This window comes from Poecilia reticulata, chromosome 7, assembly GCF_904066995.2.
Source record: "Poecilia reticulata chromosome 7, P_reticulata-male-v2, whole genome shotgun sequence".
NCBI classification, from domain to species: Eukaryota; Metazoa; Chordata; class Actinopteri; order Cyprinodontiformes; family Poeciliidae; genus Poecilia; species Poecilia reticulata.
The window spans coordinates 33,956,300-33,982,271 of NC_088836.1; the positions used below are offsets into that span (position 1 = coordinate 33,956,300).

The window sequence follows — 25,972 nt, forward strand, 5'->3', positions numbered from 1 at the left end:
TGAGCATCAAAACTCCATATTAGGTCAAACCTGCAGCCTTAAAGGGACAGGATTCAATTTATCAATCAGAAGTTGATTCACCTGGGAGACTCTCACCTTCAGGACCGTCGCTTACAACACAGGAAAGAAAAACAAATCTGTCGTCTCATTGTTCTGCAGGACGACGTCTGACAAAGCAGCAGCTTCCCAAACAGCCTTGACCTCTGACCTTTACAAGCATCAACTTTTAGAATGTTTTTATTCACTGTTCAATAATTATTACTTTCTTTTAGCATCAGTGCTAACCTGATGTCTTCTGATTTCAGATGTAATGAGTTTTTATTTTATTTTAATAAATTATAACTGTGTTACAAGGTAAAACACATTTTCAACACATTAATCACATGACATTTTATCTTATTTCCACCATTTTTTTGCAGCTGTTTCTAACTTAAGTAGAAAAGCAGTTGGATGAATTTGACTAGCAGCCAATCAGAAATAACATTTAATTAAATACATTATTTTAACTTTAAAATTTGATCATTTTTAGATGATTCCTTTCATTTTGACCCAATTTTACTATCCATACCTTTAGATAATTGTTAGATAACCTCACTGTGGTCAGATTACGTCGTTTTCAAAACAACGTTTTTACCCAAACATAAGATCTGAGCCCTTTTCAATGTTACCGTATAGAAAACATACATGTAATTCCCCAAACTACCACAACTTGGAAAACTTATTATTCAAAGAAGAAGTAAAATGTGAAGTTTGGGATCTACGTTAAGTTTCAACACAAATTTAAACTTCTATATTTGTCTAAATTACCGCAGCTTAGTTTATTATGGAGGAGGAAAAAACAATTTTATTTGATCATTTTGTGAGAAAAGTTTTTTCAGTGACTCTTTTCTTGCCCCATGTTTAGCGGTTTTGTTGGACTGTAGATCATTTTTAACAGAAAAGTTTCAGTTTTGCTCTCTGCTCCGTGTTGCAGCTCCTCTTTGCTCTCCATGGTGCTGAAACGGCTCAGGTTCAGTGAAGCTTTTTCATTACATTTACTATTTCCAACTGAATACATGCTTTGTGCTGAAGATAAATAAAAAACTTCTGGGCTACACAATCAATTCAATTGCAAATATAAATTTTTTAAAATATTTTTTTCTCATTTTACCTACACAAGAAATCTGTTGCCTTATTAAAAGAAAAACAGTCAATTCCAGATGTTTCTCATTTTATTTGCCAAATTGTAACCATTCTTGACTTGTCGTCAGGGGGCCGGATAAAATCATTTCTAGGGCCACAAATGGCCCCCGCGCCACACTTTGGACACCCTGAGATTAAGTGAGACTGTGTGGGGGAAATAAAGAGTGTCTTCAATCAGAGGCTTTTTCAAATTTGCTGTGATGCTGACTGCTACAGGAGATCTTTCCTGCCGTCACCGTTTATAACAACTCTTTGAATTAATGAGTTGCATTTAATCTCCTTTTGAGATCAATAAAGTTTCTTTGAGTTGAAATGAAGCCTTGTGACGCTTTGACAAAACTAACACGTTTCTGATGATGTAAACATTTATTAGACATTCAACAGTACAGGAGGAACAACATCACATCTATTTTCAATAAATACTCTTTAAATATCGGCGAGAGAAATAAACGGTAAATATTAGTCAATAAATAACATTTAAAAGGAAACAGGTTTTGGTACAGACTTTGGAGCAGCATCAGTCGGATGGTAAGACTTCACCTCTGCTTTGGATCTGGAGAGAAGAAGAAAACGGATTCAGAAACGGACTCGGTGTGAATGAGGAGCAGAGCGTTCCTGCGGGTCTCTGCAGTGGAACTCACTGTATCTGCCAATCGTGTTGCAGCCCAGGGAGCTCATGGAGCCTATCCTGTCCATGCGGCGCCCGAAGCAGCCGGAAGACCTCTTGGACGAGTCGTTGCGGACGCTCTTCAGGTTCTTGGCGGAGAGGAATTCTCTGATTTGCTCCTCGTCCAGGTCGGTCTGAGGCTGCCGCTCGCTGGACGTGTCCTCCATGTTCCCCCTGTCGGCGCGGCCGTCCTCCTCGGTGACTCCTTCGTCCGCCGCAGTCTGCTCTGAAACCGACTCCTCCAGTTTCTGAAGCAGCACCTGAAACCACCAGCATTAGCCTCAGAAGCCTCTGTAGTTTTATGACTTTCTGAATTGGGTCGTTGGATGCTCACCTTCAGGATGTCGGTATCGGTGTCGGTGAAGCCGGTGCTGACGGGGTAAGTGCTGCTTGGCTCCAGGTTGAAGATGAGGAGCAGACCGCAGAGAGGAATGGAAGATAGAAACATATTTCTCTGAGAGATGCTGCCGTTCATATCTCCACTCGTTGGCCTTTGACTCGGCTGCTGTTCGGATGCTGGGCTCCACCAGCTGCTCCTTTATACTGGAGCCTGACGCCGAGGAATGCTGGGAATTTGAACTCCGGCTTTATGCATTCTTCACACCTGATTCTGATAACGGAAGCTGTCGGAAACGGCTCCTTATTAAGTAGCATATCTGAGATATCTGACAGCTGCTGCTTCCATATCCTACTTTGTTTCAGGAAAAGGTCCAACCCACTGTCCACTCAGGACTCAGATGTTGTCACTAGGCTACAGGAAGTTGTAAAAAATGACAGAGTTGCTAAATGGAGGCGTCTACGTGGTAAAACAACATGTTGGTCACCAAATGGAGATAAGCAAATTCTTTTCTGGGGGTTCAGACTATGACCTCATTTCCTTCACTGCAAAAAAACAAAACCTTACCAAGTATTTTGGGTCTAGTTTCTGATGCAAGTAGCTTAATACACTTGAGATTAGACAAAACTAACTTACAAATAACTTTTAAGTGAGATATTGTAACTTGTTTTAAGAAATTCCTTAATAATTGGAAAAAACTTATTTGTTCCATTGGCAGATTATTTCATAAGACATTTTTCCCATGTTATAAGTGCGACTTATAACATGCTAAGTTACTTCTGTGTAAGACAACACTAAGATATTTTCACTAAAAACTAGATCAAAGCTACTTGGTAAGATTTTGTATTTTTTTTTCAGTGTTCAGAAGCGAAAACACATTTTTCCTCTCAGTGCTGATAACTCGATAAAATGCTTCAAAATAAGCCAAATGATAGTGATTATGCAGTGAAAGTCGCTATTTATTATTACTTTTTGCTATGTTTTGATTATTACCAGCTGAGTAAATAATCGTAAATAAAACAGGAATGTTTGGTATGATGGGGATGCATGTTTTACCAGCAGAACTTGAACTGCTTTATCAAAGAGCTAAATATAGACCAGAAACCATGTGGTCATGAGTTTCCTGTGATGGTAGACCTATTTATCGCAGCAGCCGACTAAAATATACTCATCTGCTGTGTTGCTTTTCCATAAATATCATTTTAACAAGAAAGTATAAGATTTGTTTTTTAATTATTATACACCTTTTGCATTTCAGTTATTTTTTTATATGGTAAATAGATTTATCCCGTGACTTTTACTCAAACTAATTAAAAATTCAACCAAGAATCCCAATTCTCATTTGATAAGATTCAGAAACGAACGATTGAAAATGTCTCCAAATAAAAGAAAAAAGCTTATTTATCTTTGGTTACGAACACAAAATAAAATTCACAAACTGATATCAGCACGAACATAAACAATATTCTACAAATAAAACGGGACACGTAACAATTGTGCAGTTATTAAAGGCACATTGTCGTTTATCAGACAGTGTCTCGGCCTCCATTTTGTAGCTTCCCAGGCTGAACGGTAGGTGGCGGTATTCAACTTGAAGTTGTTTACGATCCGCCATTACAGAAAACAAGAAGAAGAACGACAGAGATTTGACGTGTCATCCCTCGGTCAGGGAAAACATTTGGACTCATTTTATTTATTTTTTAAGGAAGTGCTTGAAAGCCGGAGCTTTCCGAGTTTCACCGGGTTCAAGGTTTGCAAAATGAAGATGGAGCCAAACGGAACTAACGGATACTTGGAGCAAAGCTACAACGGAGCTTTTAACGAGGTACGCCGCTCCTTCCGGTACAGAGCGCCGTGGGAGAGCAGATTACGCTAAACGTGGATTAATATTTAAAGCTGAGTTAATGAAAGGACACCTCGGTGTCTGTCATTCTGCCTCGCTAAGCAGCCTGGAGTAGATCGTGAGATTTCTTGGCGCGCATATCGATTGAAGCAGGAATCATGATGAATAATCGTTTTGAATCAAAAATCGATTTTGAATTGAATTGTGGCAACAAAAATTGTAATCAGATCTAGAGATAATAAAATAATCCCATTATTTTTACTCAAAAGCAGACTTTGGCGAAACTTGGGTGAAGCCAAATCTACTTTAATTAATTTATTAAATTTGGTTGAATAACAAACGTTTTTCAGAGAAATTGTGAACCAAATCCTGCTTTTATTGCTGAGAAGAGACGTTTTCCTTTTTTAAAAAAATGTTTTTCTCAATTTTCCTCAATCTTTCAATGAGAAAAAAATCTGTTTAAGTTTTGGATGTATCATTGTTTACAAATTTTGACCTTTTTAATTAAAATAGTTTATTGCATAGCTGTTTTTTTTTTTTCTTTTTTGGTCTGGCAGAAATTGCATCGGTGTCAATCTTGATCTGACGGGAAATCAGTGAAACGTCCTGAAGAACTACACTAAAAAGAAAGTAAATCCACATTTGATTTGTTTATTAGACTATTTTAAATGCTACTTAAAAATGAAAACCTTTTTTTACGAGGAGCACTCATTGTTAGAGACTAAAGTTGTGGTTTTGGCCCTGTTTTGGTCCGTGCTTGTGCCTTTGCCTTGGCCTCACGTCGTCATCGTCTATGTTTTGGGAACAGATTCTCCAAACTGGTGCTTTTGCTTTTGCACATGGTCTCATGACTGCAGGCGCATATTAACCAGCAATGACACAGCAGAACAGGCCTCTGTCATGTGTTTGGTGACCAAATCTCACATCAGTAGAAACCACCCGTTACCTAGCAACCCCAGCAAAGTCCAGCTCGTTACCTAGCAACCCCAGGGGAACTCTAGCCTGTTTGGTCAGCTGGTTTTCCTGCTTTATGCACTGTACAATGGCTACTGGAAAAGACAAGAATTTTATTGTTGACTTACCACAAACCACTTTCTGCGTTCTTATTGATTGTGCAGGAGATTCCACTTCTGCTTTTCAAAGATATACGGTTGTATAATCGCACGTGTTTGCATCCTTTTTCATGTTCCAGTGTAAACTTTTTAAAACGTTGTAAACCAGATATTTACACACACCAAATAAGGTAAATGGACTGAACTTGTATAGCACTTTATCCGATCATTTTGACCACTCAAAGCGCTTTACACTGGAGTCACATTCACCCATTTGCACTCACAAACGCTCACACATTTATACACCGATAAGCAGCTTGGTAGGCAATTTGGGGGTAAGTGCCTTGCCCAGGGGCACATTGACATGTGGCAGCTGGAATCAAACCTACAACCTTGTGATCGCAAGACGACTACTCTACCCACAGTCGCCCCATATCTGCCATTTTTTCTTACTGTTTTTTCACATTTCTCACAGAAATGTTCCCAGGTTTTTTTTGCAAACATGTTTTCCCTGTAAGGTTCACAAACTTTCTGTTTCCAAATATTCCTCTGGATTTATAATTTTTTTTGTCTGTATGTAAACATCCAACCACCTCTAAACGCTGCACAGATTTACTCCAACCCTTCATTTGCAGCAGCTCATTTTATTTGTGACGTCTGTTCAGACCAACGTTCAAACGCTACTTCAGTTATTTCTTCATGATGAGTGAGAAACTCAGGTTTAATGTGGAATGGTTCACACTTTAACGTTAAACCTGAGTCACTCAGGTTTAATGTGGAATGGTTCACACTTTAACGTTAAACCTGAGTGAGAAACTCAGGCTTAATGTGGAATGGTTCACACTTTAACGTTAAACCTGAGTCACTCAGGTTTAATGTGGAATGGTTCACACTTTAACGTTAAACCTGAGTGAGAAACTCAGGTTTAATGTGGAATGGTTCACACTTTAACGTTAAACCTGAGTGAGAAACTCAGGCTTAATGTGGAATGGTTCACACTTTAACGTTAAACCTGAGTCACTCAGGTTTAATGTGGAATGGTTCACACTTTAACGTTAAACCTGAGTCACTCAGGTTTAATGTGGAATGGTTCACACTTTAACGTTAAACCTGAGTGAGAAACTCAGGTTTAATGTGGAATGGTTCACACTTTAACGTTAAACCTGAGTCACTCAGGTTTAATGTGGAATGGTTCACACTTTAACGTTAAACCTGAGTGAGAAACTCAGGTTTAATGTGGAATGGTTCACACTTTAACGTTAAACCTGAGTGAGAAACTCAGGTTTAATGTGGAATGGTTCACACTTTAACGTTAAACCTGAGTGAGAAACTCAGGTTTAATGTGGAATGGTTCACACTTTAACGTTAAACCTGAGTGAGAAACTCAGGCTTAATGTGGAATGGTTCACACTTTAACGTTAAACCTGAGTCACTCAGGTTTAATGTGGAATGGTTCACACTTTAACGTTAAACCTGAGTGAGAAACTCAGGTTTAATGTGGAATGGTTCACACTTTAACGTTAAACCTGAGTGGGAAACTCAGGTTTAATGTGGAATGGTTCACACTTTAACGTTAAACCTGAGTGAGAAACTCAGGTTTAATGTGGAATGGTTCACACTTTAACGTTAAACCTGAGTCACTCAGGTTTAATGTGGAATGGTTCACACTTTAACGTTAAACCTGAGTCACTCAGGTTTAATGTGGAATGGTTCACACTTTAACGTTAAACCTGAGTGAGAAACTCAGGTTTAATGTGGAATGGTTCACACTTTAACGTTAAACCTGAGTGGGAAACTCAGGTTTAATGTGGAATGGTTCACACTTTAACGTTAAACCTGAGTCACTCAGGTTTAATGTGGAATGGTTCACACTTTAACGTTAAACCTGAGTGGGAAACTCAGGTTTAATGTGGAATGGTTCACACTTTAACGTTAAACCTGAGTGGGAAACTCAGGTTTAATGTGGAATGGTTCACACTTTAACGTTAAACCTGAGTGGGAAACTCAGGTTTAATGTGGAATGGTTCACACTTTAACGTTAAACCTGAGTGGGAAACTCAGGTTTAATGTGGAATGGTTCACACTTTAACGTTAAACCTGAGTCACTCAGGTTTAATGTGGAATGGTTCACACTTTAACGTTAAACCTGAGTCACTCAGGTTTAATGTGGAATGGTTCACACTTTAACGTTAAACCTGAGTGAGAAACGGTTCACACTTTAACCCTTTTCTGGTTGCATTTTCAAAATGAGCTTCACTGCAGTCGGCTAACGGTCGCAGAAAGCTCAGTCATTATTTTAAACAACAAACTGTTTAAACTTGAACTGTTATCTGGAACCTTTTTAGTAAACAACTAATATAATATTTACTAATGATTTTTTTCTAACATCAATGAGTTGATGCTTGTGAAATAATTTAGGAAAACCTGTGAAACCTCTTCAGTTTTCAAAGTCATGTTTTTATTATGCTATTCACTACTTTAAGAATATGTTTCAAACTAAATATTTCATTTGCAAGCCACATATTTAGTTTGTAATTAAATATTTAGCTAAAACTTAAGTAAGAAGCTAAATACTTTGGATCTAAATATTTAGTTTGTGTCGGATCAGACTGGGTGTTGATTTTAATTTTCACAGTTATTTGCTCTTTTTTAGTGAATCTGATCAAAAATAGAAACCATGAGAGAAATTATCAACACCTGAACCAATAAACAGCGTTTATTGTTTCTCTGTTATTATATTTCAGTTTGTCACGTTAGTAACTGAAGGAAAATAAACAAATTCCCGTTTATGTTGTCGGTGTGATCAGAGTCCCCTCAGCTTCAGATGAGTTAATAACATCTGATGATTATTAAAATAAATCTAATTAAAGCTTTTTATTTGTGCTGAGTCCTGCATATAGCTGTCCCCACAAATAAACCAACCGACATTTATATGCAAAATAATTATTTTACTGCAATACAGAATATCACAAGGCAACTAGACTTTATCCAATAGAAAGATAAATAATAAATACACAAACAATAAGTTAGAATTCAGCAGCTTTCATTTTAAAACACAAAGAAAGGGAGTGAATCTGTGTTGTGGGTGAGAGCAGGAACTCCTGGACCGCCTCAGGAACATCTGGGTTAACGGACCTGCCGACACAAAACCAGAACCTTTTAATACCGGGACACAAACAAACCTTCAAATTTCTCTTTTCCAAACACAAAAGACACTGAAATTAAAAAACACAGCCGTGCTTTAATACTTATACTTTGCAGGATTGAATAAAACTAAATATATGCTGAATGGAGAACGTTATATGCAAACTGTAATATATTATGTTATAAATCAATGAATTGCTTGATAAAACAAATTTAATAATTTCCATTTGCATGATTTCTAATTTTTTTTCTTCCAAAAGCTGGTAAATTAAAGTCTTCAGTCGGGTGTTTTAGTCTCATCCAGCTGTTTTTGAAGGACAGTTTAGTTTGCACAAACTTCATAATACATTTTATTTGTTTTATTTATTTTGTATATGTTAAATATTAAATGTTCACTAGAATTTAAAGTGTATTGACCTTTGACCTTCTGTTCTTGTGTCGCTATGGCAGCATTATATGGTCTCAAAACAACAACATTGTCGTTTATCAGAAAATGCATCTTTCAGCAGAATGTTGTCATAGTGACAGACCTGCAGGATATATGATGTGATATTTTTCAGGAAGATGAAAGGAATGTCATGCCAGTTTGGTACCTCAGCAGCCCAGTCCGCTGAAGGAGCCGATCCGCTCCAGCCGGACCCCGAAGCAGCTCCTCAGGCCGCCTTTCTTGTATCGGCTCCACGAACGCTTGGAGGAGGTCATGATGTCTTTGAGGAAACGCGCCAGCGCGTTGTCTTTGGCCAGCGGCGCGGTTCTGCGGCGGTCGGCGGCGCTCCACGGCTCCCGCCGCCCCGCAGCGCCGAGCACAGACCCGTCTGAGCCGACGTCGCTCTCCTCCACCTGCGCCTCCTCAGAGGAGAGCGGAAAGTTGCTGATTTCATTCTCCAAAAGCTGCTGCAAACTCTGGGAGAAAGGAACCAGCCTTAAAATGACTGGTTTCTGCATGCAAACACGTCAGCAGCGCCGATAGACACGTCGGTGGAAGGATGTCCACTCCAGGTGAACTTACCTGTATGTCAGAAATGGGTTTAGCTCCTATGAAATGAATGAACAGCAGAGAAAAACAGCAAACGGAGAAATGTGGCTGCATTTTCCTCTTCCTGTGGCGGTTTCCAGTCGTTCCTCTCTGTGGTGACTCTCGTTGCTGCTGCCGCTCTCCTCTGGGTCCCCGGCGCTGCAGGTGCCGCCTTTATACCGACCTGATTTCGTCACCATGCGATCCGGGGGAAAATTAATGAGGTGTGACTAATGGTGCTGCCTGCTGGAGTGGAGCCTAACCTGACTCTCGGAGGTGTTCGGTCTCTCTGAAGCGGCCACAACGTGACTGAAGACTCTGGTTCTCAGCTCTGTGAGGGTCACAGCTTCACATTAGCTGCTGAACTTAAACTGGACTCTAGAGATGAAGGTCCCACTGTCACACGTTATTAATTTGTCTGCGCCTCTTTCTGCTGTTTCGGTTAAATTTAAAACGTTCCTCTGAGGAGGGTTCAAACTATGCAGTTTGTTTGTTGTATTTTTAGTGGAGTCTGTTTGTGTTCAACTGTTCAGAGATTAATTTCCACATAATGTATGCAGCTATACCAGCTAGCTCATATTTTTATTACACATAAACAACTAAACAAGGGTTGCATAAATAGTCACAAAATGTTATAATTAAAATTGACATTTTTAAGTTTTTTCTTTCCTTGTAATGCAACATTATTATCAGAATATGTTGTCTAGTTATATAGTAGGTGGACAAACTTCAAGAAAGAACTAAACTTAAGTAAATAACACAATAAAGTGGAGGGCACACTTATGCTAATCAGCTAATGGTAGCGCTAACTTTTCATCCAGCGCTTCAGCTAACTGAAAACATTTAGCTCACTTAGCTTCCTCCAAATTAATGCTTTCAGATAAATCACAAAGCTCTCATTTAAGTGGCTGTTTGGTTAAATTTCAGTTGAAAAATGAAATTTAATCATTTTTGCTTTCTACTTTTTGCTTTCTACTTAAATTCTTTAAGTAGTTAGTTGTTTATATTCATGCTCTTATTTTGTTTTCAATGCACTTGCATTTCCTGTCTGTTTTTCCACCAATGATCCGCTGACGCAGCAAACAATGTTTATCCTGTACCCAGAATGCATCGCTGTTCTACAGCAAGCAGTTTAAGGAGTGATCTCTGCAGTGGTTGGTTAATTTACACACCTGCTCTGCTGATCTGTCACTGTTGGTGTTTAGGTCGTCTTTTTTAATTATTTTTTTAATTGAACCGAAACACTAAATTCTGAAGCACATCTAAATGTTGTGGTTGTCCAAGTCAAGCTAGCATAACTGACCTACTTCCCTCTTGCTTGTCGTTTTTTCTAAATTAAAACTTTTTCCTGATCTTGTTATCTAGTTGTCCTAGTTTTGACAAATGGTAGCAAAGCACCGCGTCCCTTTTTCTTTTATACATCAAGGTGTACATTTAAGATTTGGCGTGTTATGTTGACAACGTTAAAGCTAATGCTAGTCATCGTCGGTGAGCAGCTGTTTGCCCTCCAGCTGGGTGATGGGCAGGATCTTGCTCTCGTGACGTCACGGCGCGAGGCATCCATGGGCAATATGGATTGCCCATGGATGCAATATGGGCAATATTGCATTGACTATTGGTCAAACTAGAGCAGAGGTGTCAAACTCAAGGCCCGGGGGCCAAATCTGGCCCGCCGTAGCTTTTTATGTGGCCCTCTGGACTCCAAATTACATCAATAAGTCCTTCCAGTTTTTCACAAATCTGCAAAAATCACACAAAATCAACAAATTTCCACATTTTTTTCCCTGATTTTACTGCAAATTTTCTCAAAATTGGTCAAAAACATTGAATCCGTAACCGATACAGCGAGTGATAAAGAGTCACATTTAACATCATACATTAGCGTAAATACTGTAAAATAACAATTACAAATATTTCTTAATATTCACCACAAATCTGTCATTTTGATTGCAAAAATAAACACTAAAATAATCTCAAATCCTGGAGGAACAGCTATTTATTGATATTTTAACAGTTTTATTGGTTTTATCAATAGATTCTGGTGCAACCGGCCCTTTAAGAACATTCAGATTTTTGATTCGGCCCAAAATAAAAATTAGTTTGACACCACTGAACTAGAGCAATTAGTTTGCTTTAATTTGACCAGTGGTCAAGAGATTAGTTGGCATCAGATCTAAAAATAAAACTGTGTGTGTGTGAAATAGTTCTGTGCCGTTTCTCAGCTTTTCCTAGGACTGTGTTTTCCAGAACAAAATCTCCGAGGTTGTTCCTGGAATCTCCTGGAGTCTCTTTCCAGCAGACTGTTCCAGTGACCACTGGCGCCGGTCCATAGGGAACTTGCACGGCGTTGGTGCTGCAAGGTTTCGACTCCAATCTTGACAACCTTTTGCAAGTTTTCTGTAATGCTTTGAAAGATATATAAATAAATCATTCGTCATATAAATATTAAACGGTTCAGTTGTTTTTCTGCTTTTTGTTCTCTTTAGTTTTTTAGGCATCCAAGTACACTGCTGTATTTGTTCTTCATTGCATTAATGCAGCTTAGTAAATTTACTGTTATATTGTGAGATTTCCATTGTTCTCTCGTCACACATGACCTACATGTGCAAATGTACATGCACAGCTATTTGATTTCAGGCATCATCCATTGAATTCAGAGTTAAGATAAAGATTACAGCTCAGACTCGTGTTTCACTTTATCTTCACCTTCAAGATAAAGGTGAAGATAACCTGCCTGTAGCTGCAGCATGGCACCAGACTGTCCTCTAATCTTCTTTCTAAACTTAGATTCATGCTATTTTTGGAAAATGTTTGCTAATCATTACCTAGACACGGAAATGAGTAAACTGTGCAACAGTGGAGGCTCATGAAAAATTTACAAACACGTCTTTTCAGCCAGCAAAGAAAGAAGTTACAGCATAGAAACCGTAGCCAGACCTTTAGCCACCAGACGTCTTCTGGAGGACCTGAACCTGCCAGTGAAAAGGTAAACTGTCCCATCACTTTTTGACCAGACTGATCAGGTCCACTTCAGCTTAAAGTGGACCTGATCAGTGGTACACTGGCTTTTCTGGAGGCCTTTAAAATCTAAAGATATGGAAAACCTTTCACTTCATTTTCTGTTTAGACCAGTGGTCCTTAACCTGGGTTCGGTCGAACTCCAGGGGTTCAATGAGTCGGTCTCAGGGGTTCGGCGGAGCCTCTGCCGCGGAGGTAAAGACACACCTGTGTAAAGTCGTGATGACGCCCCGCTTTGCCATCACGTGCTGCAGATGATCACGTTACATTGCTTAGCCAATCAGAGGATCACGTTACATTGCTTAGCCAATCAGAGGATCACGTTACATTGCTTAGCCAATCAGAGGATCACGTTACATTGCTTAGCCAATCAGAGGATCACGTTACATTGCTTAGCCAATCAGAGGATCACGTTACATTGCTTAGCCAATCAGAGGATCACGTTACATTGCTTAGCCAATCAGAGGATCACGTTACATTGCTTAGCCAATCAGAGGATCACGTTACATTGCTTAGCCAATCAGAGCTGCCGAGGAGCCCTGATTGAAGGAGCTCCTCTCAGCATAGATTTGAACTTGTGTCTTTATTTACTTCAGCAAAATTCACAGTTTTTACCAAATTCTGTAGCTTTCGGTGAACTTCTAAATCTGCTCCTTAGTCGCATCTTTTCGGGGTTGGTGCTGCCTCTAGTGGCGTGGGGGTGGTAACACAACTAATATAATTACATTACTAAATCAGAATACCGCTAAGTATTTATCATTAGTTTTTCATTCTCTTAAGAATATAGAGCTAATTAAATGATCTAAAGAACTTAAAGTGGTTCCAGTTTCTCTCGATGGCCAACCTGTTGAAACTGTGGCACATTTTAAATACTTTGGGTCGTTCCTGGACAGTCGGATCAACTTTGCTGAAAACACTGACTATATTTTGAAGAACTGATCTCAGAGACTCTACCTTTTAAGAAGACTTGGTGATCATGGGGTGACCCAACTAGACTCTGGTTGGGAAAATGAAGTGAAAGGTTTTCCATATCTTTAGATTTTAAAGGCCTCCAGAAAAGCCAGAGTACCACTGATCAGGTCCACTTTAGAGTCTAGCTGGGTCACCCCTATGTCTTGAATTTGGAAAAAAAAAATCATTTATCACTAGAGAAGGGTTCAGTGAATGCGAATCTGATGGGTTCGGTACCTCAAAAAAGGTTAAGAATCACTGGCTTAGACCAAGCAACAGTGATAGATCTTTGGGAAAACTGCTGGTACATTTCTGTCGAAGCTTATGATTCTTCATGCCTTCAGCTTAAGAATTATGGATTGTGCCTTTACAACAGGCTCCAGACATCCAGAAACCTTAAGGGATAACCTAAGATTTGAGTAGAATATAGACGAAATTGTTCCAAATTTTAAACTTGTAGGAACATTGCTGATTGTTTCTCCACGAAACCCAGCTGAACGAGACATTCGTCTGTTTTAAAAGCAAGGTCAAAATGTCACATTTCAGTTTGTTTGGCCTGCAGTTTTTGCACAACAGGAATGAAAACAATTACGGCATGATCCCAAGTGCAGCTGCATGTTGAATTGTTTGTGATGGATGGCTGTGGCACAAAAACACTGATAAACACCTGGATGTACAAAACGTACTGAGTTTCCTGAGACGCCTCAGAGCAGCCGGTGTTGCTTTCCGTATTATGAGGAGATGATCTGCTGAAAGGAGGAAGTGCTGGGAAGAATCGGCTCATTGTTTCCTTGTTTCCTGTTTGTATTATTCCAACATCATAGAGTACAGTCCTGGACTCTAATCTGAAACTGTCCAGCAATGTTTCATAGTCATGATGGGATCGTTGCCAAGTGCATCTTTGTCACCGGAGTGAATATGTGACACATTACCATAAGCAGTGATGTGTCACAGTGAGTCAGCGTCAGGTGAGTGACCTATTACAGGAAGCTAGATTCTTCCTTTCAGCTGCTCCTTTTAGGGATTACCACAGAAGATCTCCCTCCATTTCCTCCCCATTCCTGATATTTCTCAGGCTTTGGGATTCCACTGAACCACAGAAGGAGACAATATCCACAAATAAAGAAAGCATGGAACGGTGGTACACCTTCCTGGCAATGAAAAATACAAAGAGTACACTGTTGGTAACGATGGTCTTCTTCCTGCTCTGCCGTTACTTGTGGAGTACCACAGGGGTCTGTTCTCAGTCAGTTGGCTTCCGGTAATAACGTAAAGAACCTCTGTGTTATGTTTGACCAGGATATGTCAGTAAGGTTCAGGCTGCAGCTCAGGGAGAACCAGCACCAAGCCCAGGTCCACTGTCACTGCCCAACCAACCCAAATGTCGGTCACACTGCGGACCGCTCCCAGCCAGAACCTGGAGGCTCCGCTAGCCAAACGGACCAGGTGGCGAAACCAGGAACCAAACATCCTAACGACCCCCAGAGAACCAAAATACCACCTGACCCCCAACTCCATACCAGACGCCAACCAGAACCAACAAAATACCAAACGCCCCAACCTGACGTTTTGGAAGCACTGGACAGGGAGAGTGCTGTTACTCAGCGCTAAAGCAATTAGTTTGATAAACCGACATTTAAACCTCATAACTATTGCTCAGGTAAATCATCTGCAGAGTTCCCCCTCTGTTACACACACACACACACACACACACACACACAAAGTCCATAACTGGGACATGGGTCATAGGTCTGGATGTCATCCTGTTTTCTTTACAGCACTTAAAAATGCATTTTTGTTTGGATTTGATGTTCCTGGACCCACCAGGTCCAGTTGCTTCGTAGGTTTCACTGAAACATATAGGTTTGTATATTTCAAACATAGAACCAGAGACGGGTATTTATTTTCTTGTGAGTGAATGCAAATTGTGCAGGAGGTCCAATCAACAGTCTGCTGGCTACAAAGGTTCCCCCTTTTTTTCCCGCTTGAGGCCCCGACTCCCAAAATGTCTGCCAGTCACATCGGCTTGTATTCTTTTGGACTTTGGGAGGAACCTGGAGTACCCAGAGAACCTTTCCATCACCCTTCCTGCACAAAGCTCCGTGAAAACAACAGCTTTCATGGCTGCCCCACTGCAAAGCTGCACCCAAACCAGAAGAGGACAAACATTCCCTCCAGCAAGTTTGGTTCCTCTGGGTTTTCTCCCACTGGGAAGAAGAAGCTTGAAGGTTGAATAAAACTGCAACCCAACAGTAAATCCAACAAAAAAAGCCGTTATAAAGTAAATTTTCTCTCAGGTTTCAGCCGCCGGGGCAGGAGTTGAGCGCTTCCCTGTGATTGGCTGCCACACCCAACCACCGTGGCCAAATGACCTGCCCTCTCTGTCGCTGCCTCGCCACAGTCGTGTCAGCCACACTCACTTGTCCTGAGGTGTGGAAGGCAGGGCCATCATTGGGGGAAACGACTCTTGTGTTGCATACCAGCCCTGATAATGAAACTGTCACAAGGGCGGACGGCATGCTGGCTGCAGCTCTGCAGTGATTAGGCTCAATTACTCACTTTCCTTTCCTCTCGGTCAATAAACTGTTAAACTCTAAACAGAAATCAGTGTTTCGTATGTTTGCTTAGTGGTGTTACAGCAGCCATAAGTTGGTTAATTTGTAAGCAGAAGGTGAGGATCAAGGACAAAGACCTCCTGAAAGCAGGTTGATGAATCATTTCATCCTTTCCAGGAATCGTGTTAGTTGGTAATAAACCAGAACCCAGGTACAGATGTATTTATTTGAGCTAATGACGTACGTTTAGTTTATTTTATTTCATGTAGGCATCCATGCTAGAACTGCGCTGCATGTTGGAGTGACGGTACTTTCTTCTTAAAATTTAAATTCCTGCCTTTCCAGAGGAACATTGCTTTTATTGGACAACCTAAAACATGTGTTCTTGTCTTGGATAGCTGACAGTGTGTCTTCAGTCAGAGGCTTCTTCAAAGTCACTGTAATACAGACAGCTACAAGAGCTCTGCCAACAGCCATCGCTATCTACAATAACTCTTCCAGGAATTTGAATTAATAATTAATTTTTGGATCAGTAAAGTATTTTTTTAATTGAACTGAATTTGAATCAACTTCCTCATAAGACAGCAAATTATTTTGTTCTATTTTTTTAGTTTCAACATCTAGAGACTGAACTTTTCACCCATTTCTGTTTCCAAATAGGTTAAACTCAGTGAGATTCAATCATGTCTTTCCAAAGGTTCTCAGTTCAGTCTGGACTTTTACTAGGCCATTCTAAATCATGGATCTGCTTTCCGGCAAGACAACGCTGGATGCTTTGTGTGCCGAACAGTTAGAGCTGCAAGAACACAAGGTGGATGTTCTGGGGTGGCCTAGTCAAAGCCCAACATGACAGAGCAGGAACAGCAGGAAGAATGGAAGAAAACTGTCCAGCTGAGCAGCCTGAGACTGATCCACACGAATACTGACTGCAGAGGTGAATGTTTATGTAAACACTTATTTTATGCAACATATTCAGTGGTGAGCCCCTAAAAAGATGCATCAATGCTAAGGTGCTACATCAACATGGTGTTTAGCAGGAGCTAATGCTAAAGCGCTAACTTCAAATTATATTTGCCCTTTAAGACTACAACCCACCCTCAAGCCCCAATTTAACTTCAACATTATAATTTATGTGTGTAAAGCCCCTGGACATGTGTTTATGTCTGTCTTGTTCTCTACTGTTTTTATCCTATTCCTGCTTTGTTCCTGTTTGAAATCAGCTTATTGGGAACAAACGATGGAAGATAGGTGAGGAGAAGAAACAGAACTTTGGAGTTACAGTCTTCAAAATAAAAGCGTTAAAACAGCTAATAACCAAGACCTCAACACAGATGTCAAACTTTACAAAACAGTGCTAAAAGTTAGTAAAAATGCTAAAAATGAGCTATTAGCAGATTACAGCTAAATGTCACAGTTGAGGAGAAAAACGGAAGAAAATAGGCAGATATCACACCTGACACTGTCGCACTGATTGACAGTATTTGGAAATATTAGTTTAGAGCAGGAGTGTCCAAACCTTTTGTCATGTGGGCCAAAATCGACAAGTGAATAGCAATTATGGGCCCAAAAACTGTAATAAATTATAGAAAAATTTAAATCAAGCAGTAAAGTTGTCCATCCATCCATCTTATCCGGGGTCGGGTCGCGGGGGCAGCAGCTTCAGAAGGGAGGCCCAGACTTCCCTCCCCAGCCTCTTCCAGCTCCTCCAGGAACCCCAAGGCGTTCCCAGGCCATAGAGAGACATCGTCCCTCCAGCGTGTCCTGGGTCTCCCCTCCTCCCGGTGGGACCTGAACTCCTCACCAGGGAGGCGTCCAGGAGGCATCCTTACCAGATGCCCGAGCCTCAACTGGCTCCTCTCGACGTGGAGGAGCAGCGGCTCTACTCTGAGTCCCTCCCGGATGACCGAGCTTCTCTCTCTAAGGGAGAGCCCAGCCACCCTGCGGAGGAGGAAACCCATTTCGGCCGCTTGTACCCGTGATCTCGTTCTTTCGGTCATGACCCAAAGCTCATGACCATAGATGAGGGTGGGAACGTAGATCGACCGGTAAATCGAGAGCTTTGCTTTTTGGCTCAGCTCTCTCTTCACCACGACGGACCGGTACAGCGACGGACCGGTACAGCGACGGACCGGTACAGCGCCCGCTTCACGGCAGACGCTGCCCCAATCCGCCTGTCGATCTCCCTTCTTCCCTCATTATGAACAAGATCCCCAGATACTGAAACTCCTCCACTCGAGTGTCTTGCAGTAAAGTTGTTTTTTGTAAAAAAATTATCCAAAGCTTTAAAATGATTTTGCAGATTTTCTGTATTAAAAGAAATTTTTGGTTTTCAAATTCTTTTGGGATTAATTGAACACATTTATTATCTTATAAGAAAAAGATTTTAGTCGCTTCCTTTCAAAACACCTGCTATGTTTAGCCAAGTTTAATAAATTAAAAAAGTTTATTTTATAAAAATAAACTTTTTATAAAATAAAAGTCAACTTTTCAGTATAAGTCTTTACATATTTGTGTTATAACATTTTCTATTGTGAGAAAATTACAAAATAAAAAATATCATCTTTAATCAGGGTGACCATTTCACCCTGGTTAAAAACAAAAAGTTTGCATGAAGCCTGTGATGGACAGGCGAGGTTTTCATAATTCTTGAATTGCAGTTGGGGGGCCACACAGAATGGCTCATAACTGGCCCCCGGGCCACATTTGGACACCCCTGGTTCAGGGGAGCTAAACGCACTGAAAATGAGAAAACGCTACAACAATTAGCTCACTGTTAAGGCACCACATCAGAACCATCTCTAAAACAGAGATCTGGAGTAATTTGCTTTAATTGTTCAACATTTCCCCATTTTATCCCGTGTTCTGGTTCAATGTTCCCCTGATGCAGATTAAAGTCTGTCAGTAACAAAGCCTGCTGTCTGCTCAGCTGAAACGCAGCGACTGGGAGATGTTTGTGAGCGTGAGCAGCTTGTTCGTGCTGATGCTTGGCTGTAATGTGTTCCCACGCCGTGACTGCAGTAGTGACTGTGGGAGTCACGGCCCCTCCAGGCAACGGCATTAATAAGTGTCAGGAAGCAGCGGGAGCCCACCAGTGGGAGAGGGAGCTTTCTAAAGAGGTTTTAATGACATTGAAAACAACTAACTGCATCGTGTTCAACCACATGTACATGTAAAAGCAGAGTTTTTCCTTTATAACTGTTACAACATGTTTTTCTGTTTACACCATTTGCACTTATTATGTTTACTCCATATGAAGGGTCAGAAAATAAACTAAAACCCAAAAGAAACTTTGTTTACAAAATCCTACAAAGCATCTTTGGTCCAGTTTCCAGTGCAAATATCTTAGTGCACTTGAAATAAGGCAAAACTTACTTAAAAATAATAATAATAATAATATTTACACTGGAAACTGGACCAAAAATACTGAAATGTAGTTTTTCTGCAGGATAAAAGTTAAGAATCGATGTCACAGGAATAGGGCCTTAAACCAAAACACCTGATATTTTTAACAAAGGGTCACCAGCAATTTTGTCCATGTGTAAATTTAATACATTAAAATAATGCTTTAAAATAGCCTTAAAATGTAAAATTATAAAAGCTTATACTGTTATGTAAACATCTATAAATATGTAGCCTGGTAAAATGAGGAACCCAGACACAAAGTTATCAATGGGGTTTTCTTTATTTCCCGAATACTCTAATAGAAAAAGAGTATTGTTAAATTTATTTGGAGTTATACAGAATGGTAAATTTTGGTTAAAGATCTTATAGTGACAGCTACTTTAATAGCAGGAATCAAATAAATCTCTTTTTCTTTATTGGGTGCATAAACAACCGAAGCAGGCACGCTTCAACAAAAGAAAAATAAATAAAATCACACAGACTTCTTACAATATGATAAACCTAGTGTAACATTTCAAAATACTCACATAGTAAACTTGGCTTACAACTCGAAATCGCGGAAGGCAACGGGCCATTCACCCTAACTGGCCCTGCATAGTAAGGTCAGATAAACATACATTCAGGGAAATAACAGATCATTGTTTAACTAGAACCAGACATCATTCAACAGAAACTCACAATATCCCAAGACATACCAAGCTCCACAGTTCCTCACAGAGCCCGAACAAGCCCCACAGTTTTTCACAAAAATCTTCTGTTTAGGACCGCAGAAAACCGTTATGAACGTTAGCACACCGTAGCTAGCAGGACAGAGCTGCTTCTTCCGGTCTAACGGTTTTCACCCCATTCTCTAACGAGCTGGCACACACAGCTCCCTCTGGTGGCCACTGCGAAACAACACCTCACCACTCGGCTACACATACTTGTACAATATTTCCACATACTTACTTCCACATGATTCCCAATCAACATTATCTTGTGTTTTATTGACTTGCTATTTAAAAGCAGTTCAACCTATTAATGAACCTCCCGGCGCCATGTTGAATTCCTAACCGGAAGTTGTGGTTGTTTTGAAGGATTCTGATTGGCTGACATAGGTTTTACCTTTGCTCTGCACTGCCCCCTATGGGTTCGATATTAAAGTATTTTGGAGAGTTTGAATCATTCACCGTGTCTTGCTGAGATCCTCTCCAGCCTTTTTGAGAGAAATGCTGCCATTGGCTCTTCTGCTGCAGATTCTGACTCGCTGGGCTCATTTCCACTCATCAAGAGGCTGGAAACGTTTCGTCCTGCTGCGCCATCAAGCTGGTCCTTCAATACCTCCACCCTGAATCCACTGCTGCCAGGTCCAAATTAAAATGATCACAGTCTCTTCTCTGACTGGACCTTTTCCAGCTGATATCGGGCTCTGAATGTTAGCATCAGAGCTAATTAGCAGCTCAGAGTCACAAGATGAAGCTGATTTTGAAGATAAAAAGTTTCCCTGAAACTCTTTTCACCTCCAGCTGAATTATTTTACAGTTTAACTTCCCAGGATACATCCATCGCAGTCCAACACAAAGACACCGGTCTGGAGACCTCTTTTCATGGTCTCGGTCTTGGACATTGAGGATTTGGCATTTTATTTCAAGACCACATCAGTGGAAATGTCACTAAATTGTCAGCATATTGTCCAGTTTATTTGTCAACATTCTTGTTTTCACTGAATGCAAAACATACAGATTAAAATCCAATCAATAACGTGACTTATTAATTACTTAATATTTGTGACTGTGCAGGTATCTCTGCTAACCTCTACGGAGCTTAAAAGTGATGCTAACAGTTGGACGTAGTCCTCACCGTCTCTGAATTTACACGTCATTATTTGCTTTCTTACGATTTATGTAGGTAAATGTATTACCGATGATTAGATGGGCATCTTTTCCCGCTCCGAGACAAACACTGCGCATGTCTCAGAGCGCCGCGCGCGAGCCAAAGGGTAAATATATAATCATTACATATTATTATCAGCTTCAGGTTAAGATTGTGCAAAACTGTAAAAATTAAGAGCAAGAATCTAGTTCATGTGGAACATTATTTCATTCACTTACATTAATCATGTACATGTTTGTAAAAAAGAAAAGTTATTGCAGCCAGCCCCACCCACCAGCTCCTGGGCTGACCTCTGACCTCTCTGTCTTAACGGTCCGGATAATCCCTACGAAGGATTATAATGTAGTTACATAAAAAATCTGCAGAATGTGGCAAACTAATTTTATTTGATTAAATGATTGTCACAATAATTGATTACTCACTATAAGATTATGTTTTCTCTGATCTTTACTGCACATCTCTTTTAATTTTAGTGATGAATCGGCTACAACCAAATTCTCCTAAAAACACAGATGGTAAGGTCAAGTTCTCCCTCTCACCTTACCAAGGCAACAAAAAGAAAGAAACAAACCAAATGTTACATTTCTCAGACAGTTTGCTTCTGCTGTGAATCTTAAAAACTTATAAACTCCGAGCAGTTCTTATAAGGAAGTTAAATTACTCCACAGAACATAGAAACGTATTATTTTCTATATTAGAGCGCCCTCTTGTGGGTAACACACAAATAGCGCTTTAGTAACTTCCCTGGCATCTTCAATTTAACTTCAAATATTGTGAAATTATAAAATATTCAATACAACCCTGTAGGTAGTATTTTTGCTTAGACTTTTAGACATTTTACTTAGCTGAGCAGGAGTAGGACAGTATATTTTTCTTCTGCAACAGAAACTATAAAAATATTCCAATTTATCAACATTTTGTCTCCCAACAGCAGCAAGATGGCTACGGGAGGTGAGCAACACCAGGCTGCAGAGGAAAATGATCATCTAATTTAATTACGACATTAAATCCAATCCAATCCAACTTTATTTATAAAGCACTTTAAAACAACCACAGCTGATACAAAGTGCTGTACAGTAAAACACAACATAATAATAATAATAATAATAATAAAAAAACTCTTACAGTTTAAAAACAAAAACACAGTTTAAAACTAGATATAATAATTATCTAGATATAGTAATTATAGCCACCGTAGTTTACATCAGTGTTGGAGCTGCGATCCTCTGGATAGCCACCAAGGGGCGCCAGAGGGGCCTCAAAGTTGGAGAGAAAATTAAATGAGAAAAATATTCAAAAATTAAAAACAATTGAAACCCCTTTTTATTCTTAAGTTTTTCTTTCTGTTTTTCAAAAAAATAAAACATATATTTATATAAAGTTAAAATAATGCGTAAAATAAAGCTTGATGAATTGGACTGCCAGTCAAATTCATCAAGCTGCTTTGCTCCTCAAAGCAAATGCAAAAGTTTCTGACAAGACAAATACCATGAGAATTGAAAACTGTTGCCAAAACACATAAACTGTGGTGATAATACCAACTTTGATGTGAATAACATAGAATATTACATATTCATAATCAAAAGGGATTCTGTTGAAAAATGTTATGTGGTTATAAAGTCATAGCATGTCCCCTGATAGTAAACTTTTATGCAACAGATCTTATAGCCATCTAAAATCAGTATGTATGACAGTATTTATGCTAAATAAATGTAACAATTAAGGAATATTGAATAAAAAACATTCCAAAGTGCAATTCTTTACATATTTTGTAGCAGTAAAGTTGGTCGCTGCCCAGAAGTTAATGCTGTTTGGGGCATGGAGGACTCCTGGTTTAGGCTGTAAAGTCGTCTAAATCTACAGTTTAATTGTGGGATAATTAAACCTTAAGGAACCTAAAATCACTTGTAGTACCAAAAAGCAAATTCATTGTGTACCAAAAATAAAAAATATGCAAGACATTTCTGTAGAATGACATTTCAAGTCTTGTTAAAATATTTATCCTGTTTCATCTTTGCTGTCCTTATAATCTGACATTGAAGAGATGAAGGTATGACAGGTTGTTATTGATCAACAAGTTATCAGAGTGTGTGTATGTGTGTGTTTCTAGATGTTTTGTATTCCAGTCAAGAAGACTGAGTCACGGTTCTAGTAAACAGCATCCCTACAGACGTCTCAGTGTATTGATGACATGTCCTAGAGACAATGGCAGACATGAGACAAGGACACAAACCATGATCAGCATCTATTTTATTGATTGTTGCGTTTTAACCATCCCCTCTCTCCTGCACACACACATCCACAGAAACACACACACACTGAGGTTAACTGAATTAAAGCTTTAGTTAAGAAGGATGGAGGAAATGTATGGAGGAGAAAAACCACCCACTTGATGTGGAGGAGATAATGGACCAGATAGCTGCTTAGAAACAAACTCAATTTGCAAAGCAGAAGATCTGAACATGGGGGGGAAAAAAGAAGAGGATGTAATCAAGATACGGCAAAAACCTGCTTTGTTTTCCTGAAAAGCCATAATAGTAGCAATTTAAATGTTAACAGTTCAAGACTTAACTGAACCTGGCCGCAGGCTGAACAAACTGAGCAATAAAGACAGAAAGGACGTTAAACTATTCAATCAGGTAGCAAAGAAGAGGATTTCAGATGGGTAAAATATGAAAACTGTGACAGAAAAACTAGAATAAACTCATCAAAACAGACTAGCTAGCTAGCCCTGGACGTTGCCAACGTTCGGCCGACGTAAAATGAGACGCCATTAAACGTCCGTTCAGTGAACGTTGGTTAGCCGTTTGCTAGCTCATCCCGCCATTTGTTAGCATAGCTGCAGGTAATAATGGAGAGATATCAGATTGATAAGACACCGGAATTCAGAGACAGACGTTTCTTACGGTTCAACCCACCGCCATAACGGAGGAGCTGAACCTTAACGGCCGGAGACGGTAGGTTAATAATACAATATAACGGCATCGTTTTTATGACGGTGTGTTAGGGCCACGGTAAGGTTTCTTTGTTTTTTTTAGAGAATAAAAAGGATAGGATAAAACGTCTTATGAGAATACAATCATAATATTACCAGAGTAAGGCTGTAAATTAGGAGAATGAAGCTGTTATTAGTCATTTTAAAAATACTTACATTTTTGGTCACGTCAGCTCTTATTGAAGCATTGCTCTCATTAAAACGGCTCTTTTTTGCTTAATTTCGCGTCTTTATTGTACTAATAGTTTGACTTTATAATATTATGGCTTTATTCTTTTAATTAAAAATATCTTAGTCGTTGGCACAAGTTTATTTCAACTCTTGCTTCAGATAATAACAATATAGCCAACCAAATTGGTGGCTAAAATAGTTTTTTCGTCCTGAAAATGCATCTGAGCAAATGGCAAAATAAGTCAATTTTACAGTTTTTATTTATACTTTAAGATATGCAGAGAAGCTTAAACATATAGAGCTAACCCATTATTAATTTCTAGTTAAGTTATTTTGCAGAATTAGTGGTTGATTGGATTGTGATAGTTAATAAAGTCCTTTCCCTGCTATTTGAATAGTTTAGTTACATTTCCCATTTTGGTTTGATATAACCAAAATGGTTGGTTATATCAAACCAAGTGTGTGCCAGAAGTCTTTTTTTGAAAACGTGTTTCTTGGTTGGTGTTTGGCCGATGTTTGTTCCCTAAGAGTGCATGGTGACTTGGAATTGATGCAGAATCTTTTTATCGCTTTGTGTTTTTAACGGGCTCAACCCACATCCACCAATTTCCTTACAAATCTAGTACAATTTAAAGGGTAACTAACCTCTTTTTTTGCTAATAAACTGTCTAAATTGGTCGCTAAGCATGCTGTTTTTAAGTCCATCCATCCATTTTCTCCAGCTAACGTTCCGGGCGAGAGGCGGGGTCACTCTGGACAGGTCGCCAGTCTGTCGCAGGGCAACACAGAGTCACACAACCATGGACACACACACTCACACCTAGGGACAATTTAGAGAGACCAATCAACCTGACAGTCATGTTTTTGGAATCGAACCCAGAACCTTCTTGCTGCAAGGCAACAGCTCTACCAACTGCGCCACTGTGCAGCCCGTTTTAAAGTTTATATATATTTTTGCGTAAATTTGTTTGATTCCCCAAATATTTGATGTAAAACTGTTTTCACATCAGATTTAGCTCCACTTTAAAAATAAACAGTTTTCAAACGACACAAGTTTCTTTGTTAACAAGCAAAGAAATAATTTTTTGTTCTTTTAGTGTCAAATTGTCTACTGCTGCTGTGGATATAATCCCAGATGGGCTACACTGCCTCATAAAGTTTTCCTCCCACCATGTTGGGTCATCCTGTAAACTCTCCTGTCTGTTCTTTGGTTGATGCTGCAGAGACGTTTCTTGGTGCTTTTCCTCAGACACGCGGTTCCAGCCCAACATATGCTCTAGCAGAGCGAGATCAGCGGCACCACATGGGGTTGCCACATCCTTTATCAAACGAGCCACATCCAACCGCGGGGGGCATTCACAACGATTATCATTCGGCTCCCAACGTGTTTGACAAAAAGGGCACAAATGGGTCGCCATATTGCACCCGGCTTCAGAAAGCTGCCAGAATGAAAACGGCTGCCAAAAAATGACTGAAAACAGAGCGGCAATAAAACCAGGAAGTGAAACAACAAAAAAACAAAACAACATGGTTCCACTCACCACTGCAGGGTTAAAACATTTATGACAATGACTCTGATAATATGAAATAATATATAATGCACCATATATTCATTGTTTCATATCTTAGGTTATCCTCTTCTCAAATTTAAAAAATCCTTGAACAACCAGCAACACAAACTGAATACGAGACAAAATTATTTTATGACTGTGATGCTGTGGATTTTATTAAGTAATAAATACACACAAGCAATTACCCACCCATTGTC

The 25,972-nt window shown here is 39.7% G+C and overlaps 3 protein-coding genes and 2 long non-coding RNA genes across 13 annotated transcripts in view; 2 read left to right on the plus strand and 3 right to left on the minus strand.

Moving 5' to 3' along the window:
* Nucleotides 1–276: 276 nt before the first annotated feature.
* nppb (natriuretic peptide B) lies at nucleotides 277–3,832 on the minus strand. The gene is made up of 3 exons (XM_008414894.3): nucleotides 2,184–3,832; nucleotides 1,824–2,109; nucleotides 277–1,735 (listed from the first exon to the last, which is right to left on the minus strand). The coding sequence occupies exons 1-3, from the start codon at nucleotides 2,322–2,324 to the stop codon at nucleotides 1,719–1,721; spliced, it is 444 nt and encodes a 147-aa protein (XP_008413116.1). The 5' UTR covers nucleotides 2,325–3,832; the 3' UTR covers nucleotides 277–1,718.
* Nucleotides 3,832–10,592, plus strand: LOC145552329 (uncharacterized). 2 transcript variants are annotated; one of them, XR_014088339.1, is made up of 3 exons: nucleotides 3,900–4,011; nucleotides 4,587–4,659; nucleotides 8,786–10,592. It is a non-coding gene; the product is annotated as an uncharacterized LOC145552329 (long non-coding RNA). The 2 variants fall into 2 exon arrangements; XR_014088338.1 differs by lacking the exon at nucleotides 4,587–4,659 and having other exon boundaries at nucleotides 3,832–4,011.
* Nucleotides 7,941–9,366, minus strand: nppal (natriuretic peptide A-like). Of its 3 annotated transcripts, none has more exons than XM_008414896.3 (3): nucleotides 9,235–9,366; nucleotides 8,819–9,128; nucleotides 7,941–8,216 (listed from the first exon to the last, which is right to left on the minus strand). In XM_008414896.3, the coding sequence occupies exons 1-2, from the start codon at nucleotides 9,313–9,315 to the stop codon at nucleotides 8,820–8,822; spliced, it is 390 nt and encodes a 129-aa protein (XP_008413118.1). In that variant the 5' UTR covers nucleotides 9,316–9,366; the 3' UTR covers nucleotides 7,941–8,216; nucleotide 8,819. The 3 variants fall into 3 exon arrangements, with proteins under 3 accessions (XP_008413118.1, XP_008413119.1, XP_017161094.1); XM_008414897.3 differs by having other exon boundaries at nucleotides 8,819–9,074; nucleotides 9,235–9,356; XM_017305605.2 differs by having other exon boundaries at nucleotides 8,819–9,071; nucleotides 9,235–9,328.
* An 8,835-nt stretch (nucleotides 10,593–19,427) lies between the features above and the next one.
* On the minus strand, nucleotides 19,428–20,197 carry LOC145552331 (uncharacterized). The gene is made up of 2 exons (XR_014088341.1): nucleotides 19,862–20,197; nucleotides 19,428–19,756 (listed from the first exon to the last, which is right to left on the minus strand). It is a non-coding gene; the product is annotated as an uncharacterized LOC145552331 (long non-coding RNA).
* A 3,611-nt stretch (nucleotides 20,198–23,808) lies between these two features.
* Nucleotides 23,809–25,972, plus strand: part of LOC103468055 (neural cell adhesion molecule L1.1-like) — a 50,008-nt gene continuing 47,844 nt past the window's right edge. For 5 of the 6 annotated variants that reach the window (XM_081609414.1, XM_008414890.3, XM_008414893.3 and 2 more), the window contains exon 1: nucleotides 23,809–23,995. The gene's annotated coding sequence lies outside the window, so the exon portion shown is untranslated. The remainder of the gene's footprint in view (nucleotides 23,996–25,972) is intronic. The other variant, XM_008414892.3, reaches the window with a different exon arrangement.

Bases quoted from the DNA above. Each gene is read 5' to 3' on its own strand.
- nppb (XM_008414894.3), bottom strand. From the start codon at position 2,324: ATGAACGGCAGCATCTCTCAGAGAAATATGTTTCTATCTTCCATTCCT. The intron at 2,110-2,183 runs GTGAGCATCCAA...TGGTGGTTTCAG, and splicing joins CCGATACCGACATCCTGAAG to GTGCTGCTTCAGAAACTGGA.
- nppal (XM_008414896.3), bottom strand. From the start codon at position 9,315: ATGCAGCCACATTTCTCCGTTTGCTGTTTTTCTCTGCTGTTCATTCAT. The intron at 9,129-9,234 runs GTAAGTTCACCT...CCTTTCTCCCAG, and splicing joins AACCCATTTCTGACATACAG to AGTTTGCAGCAGCTTTTGGA.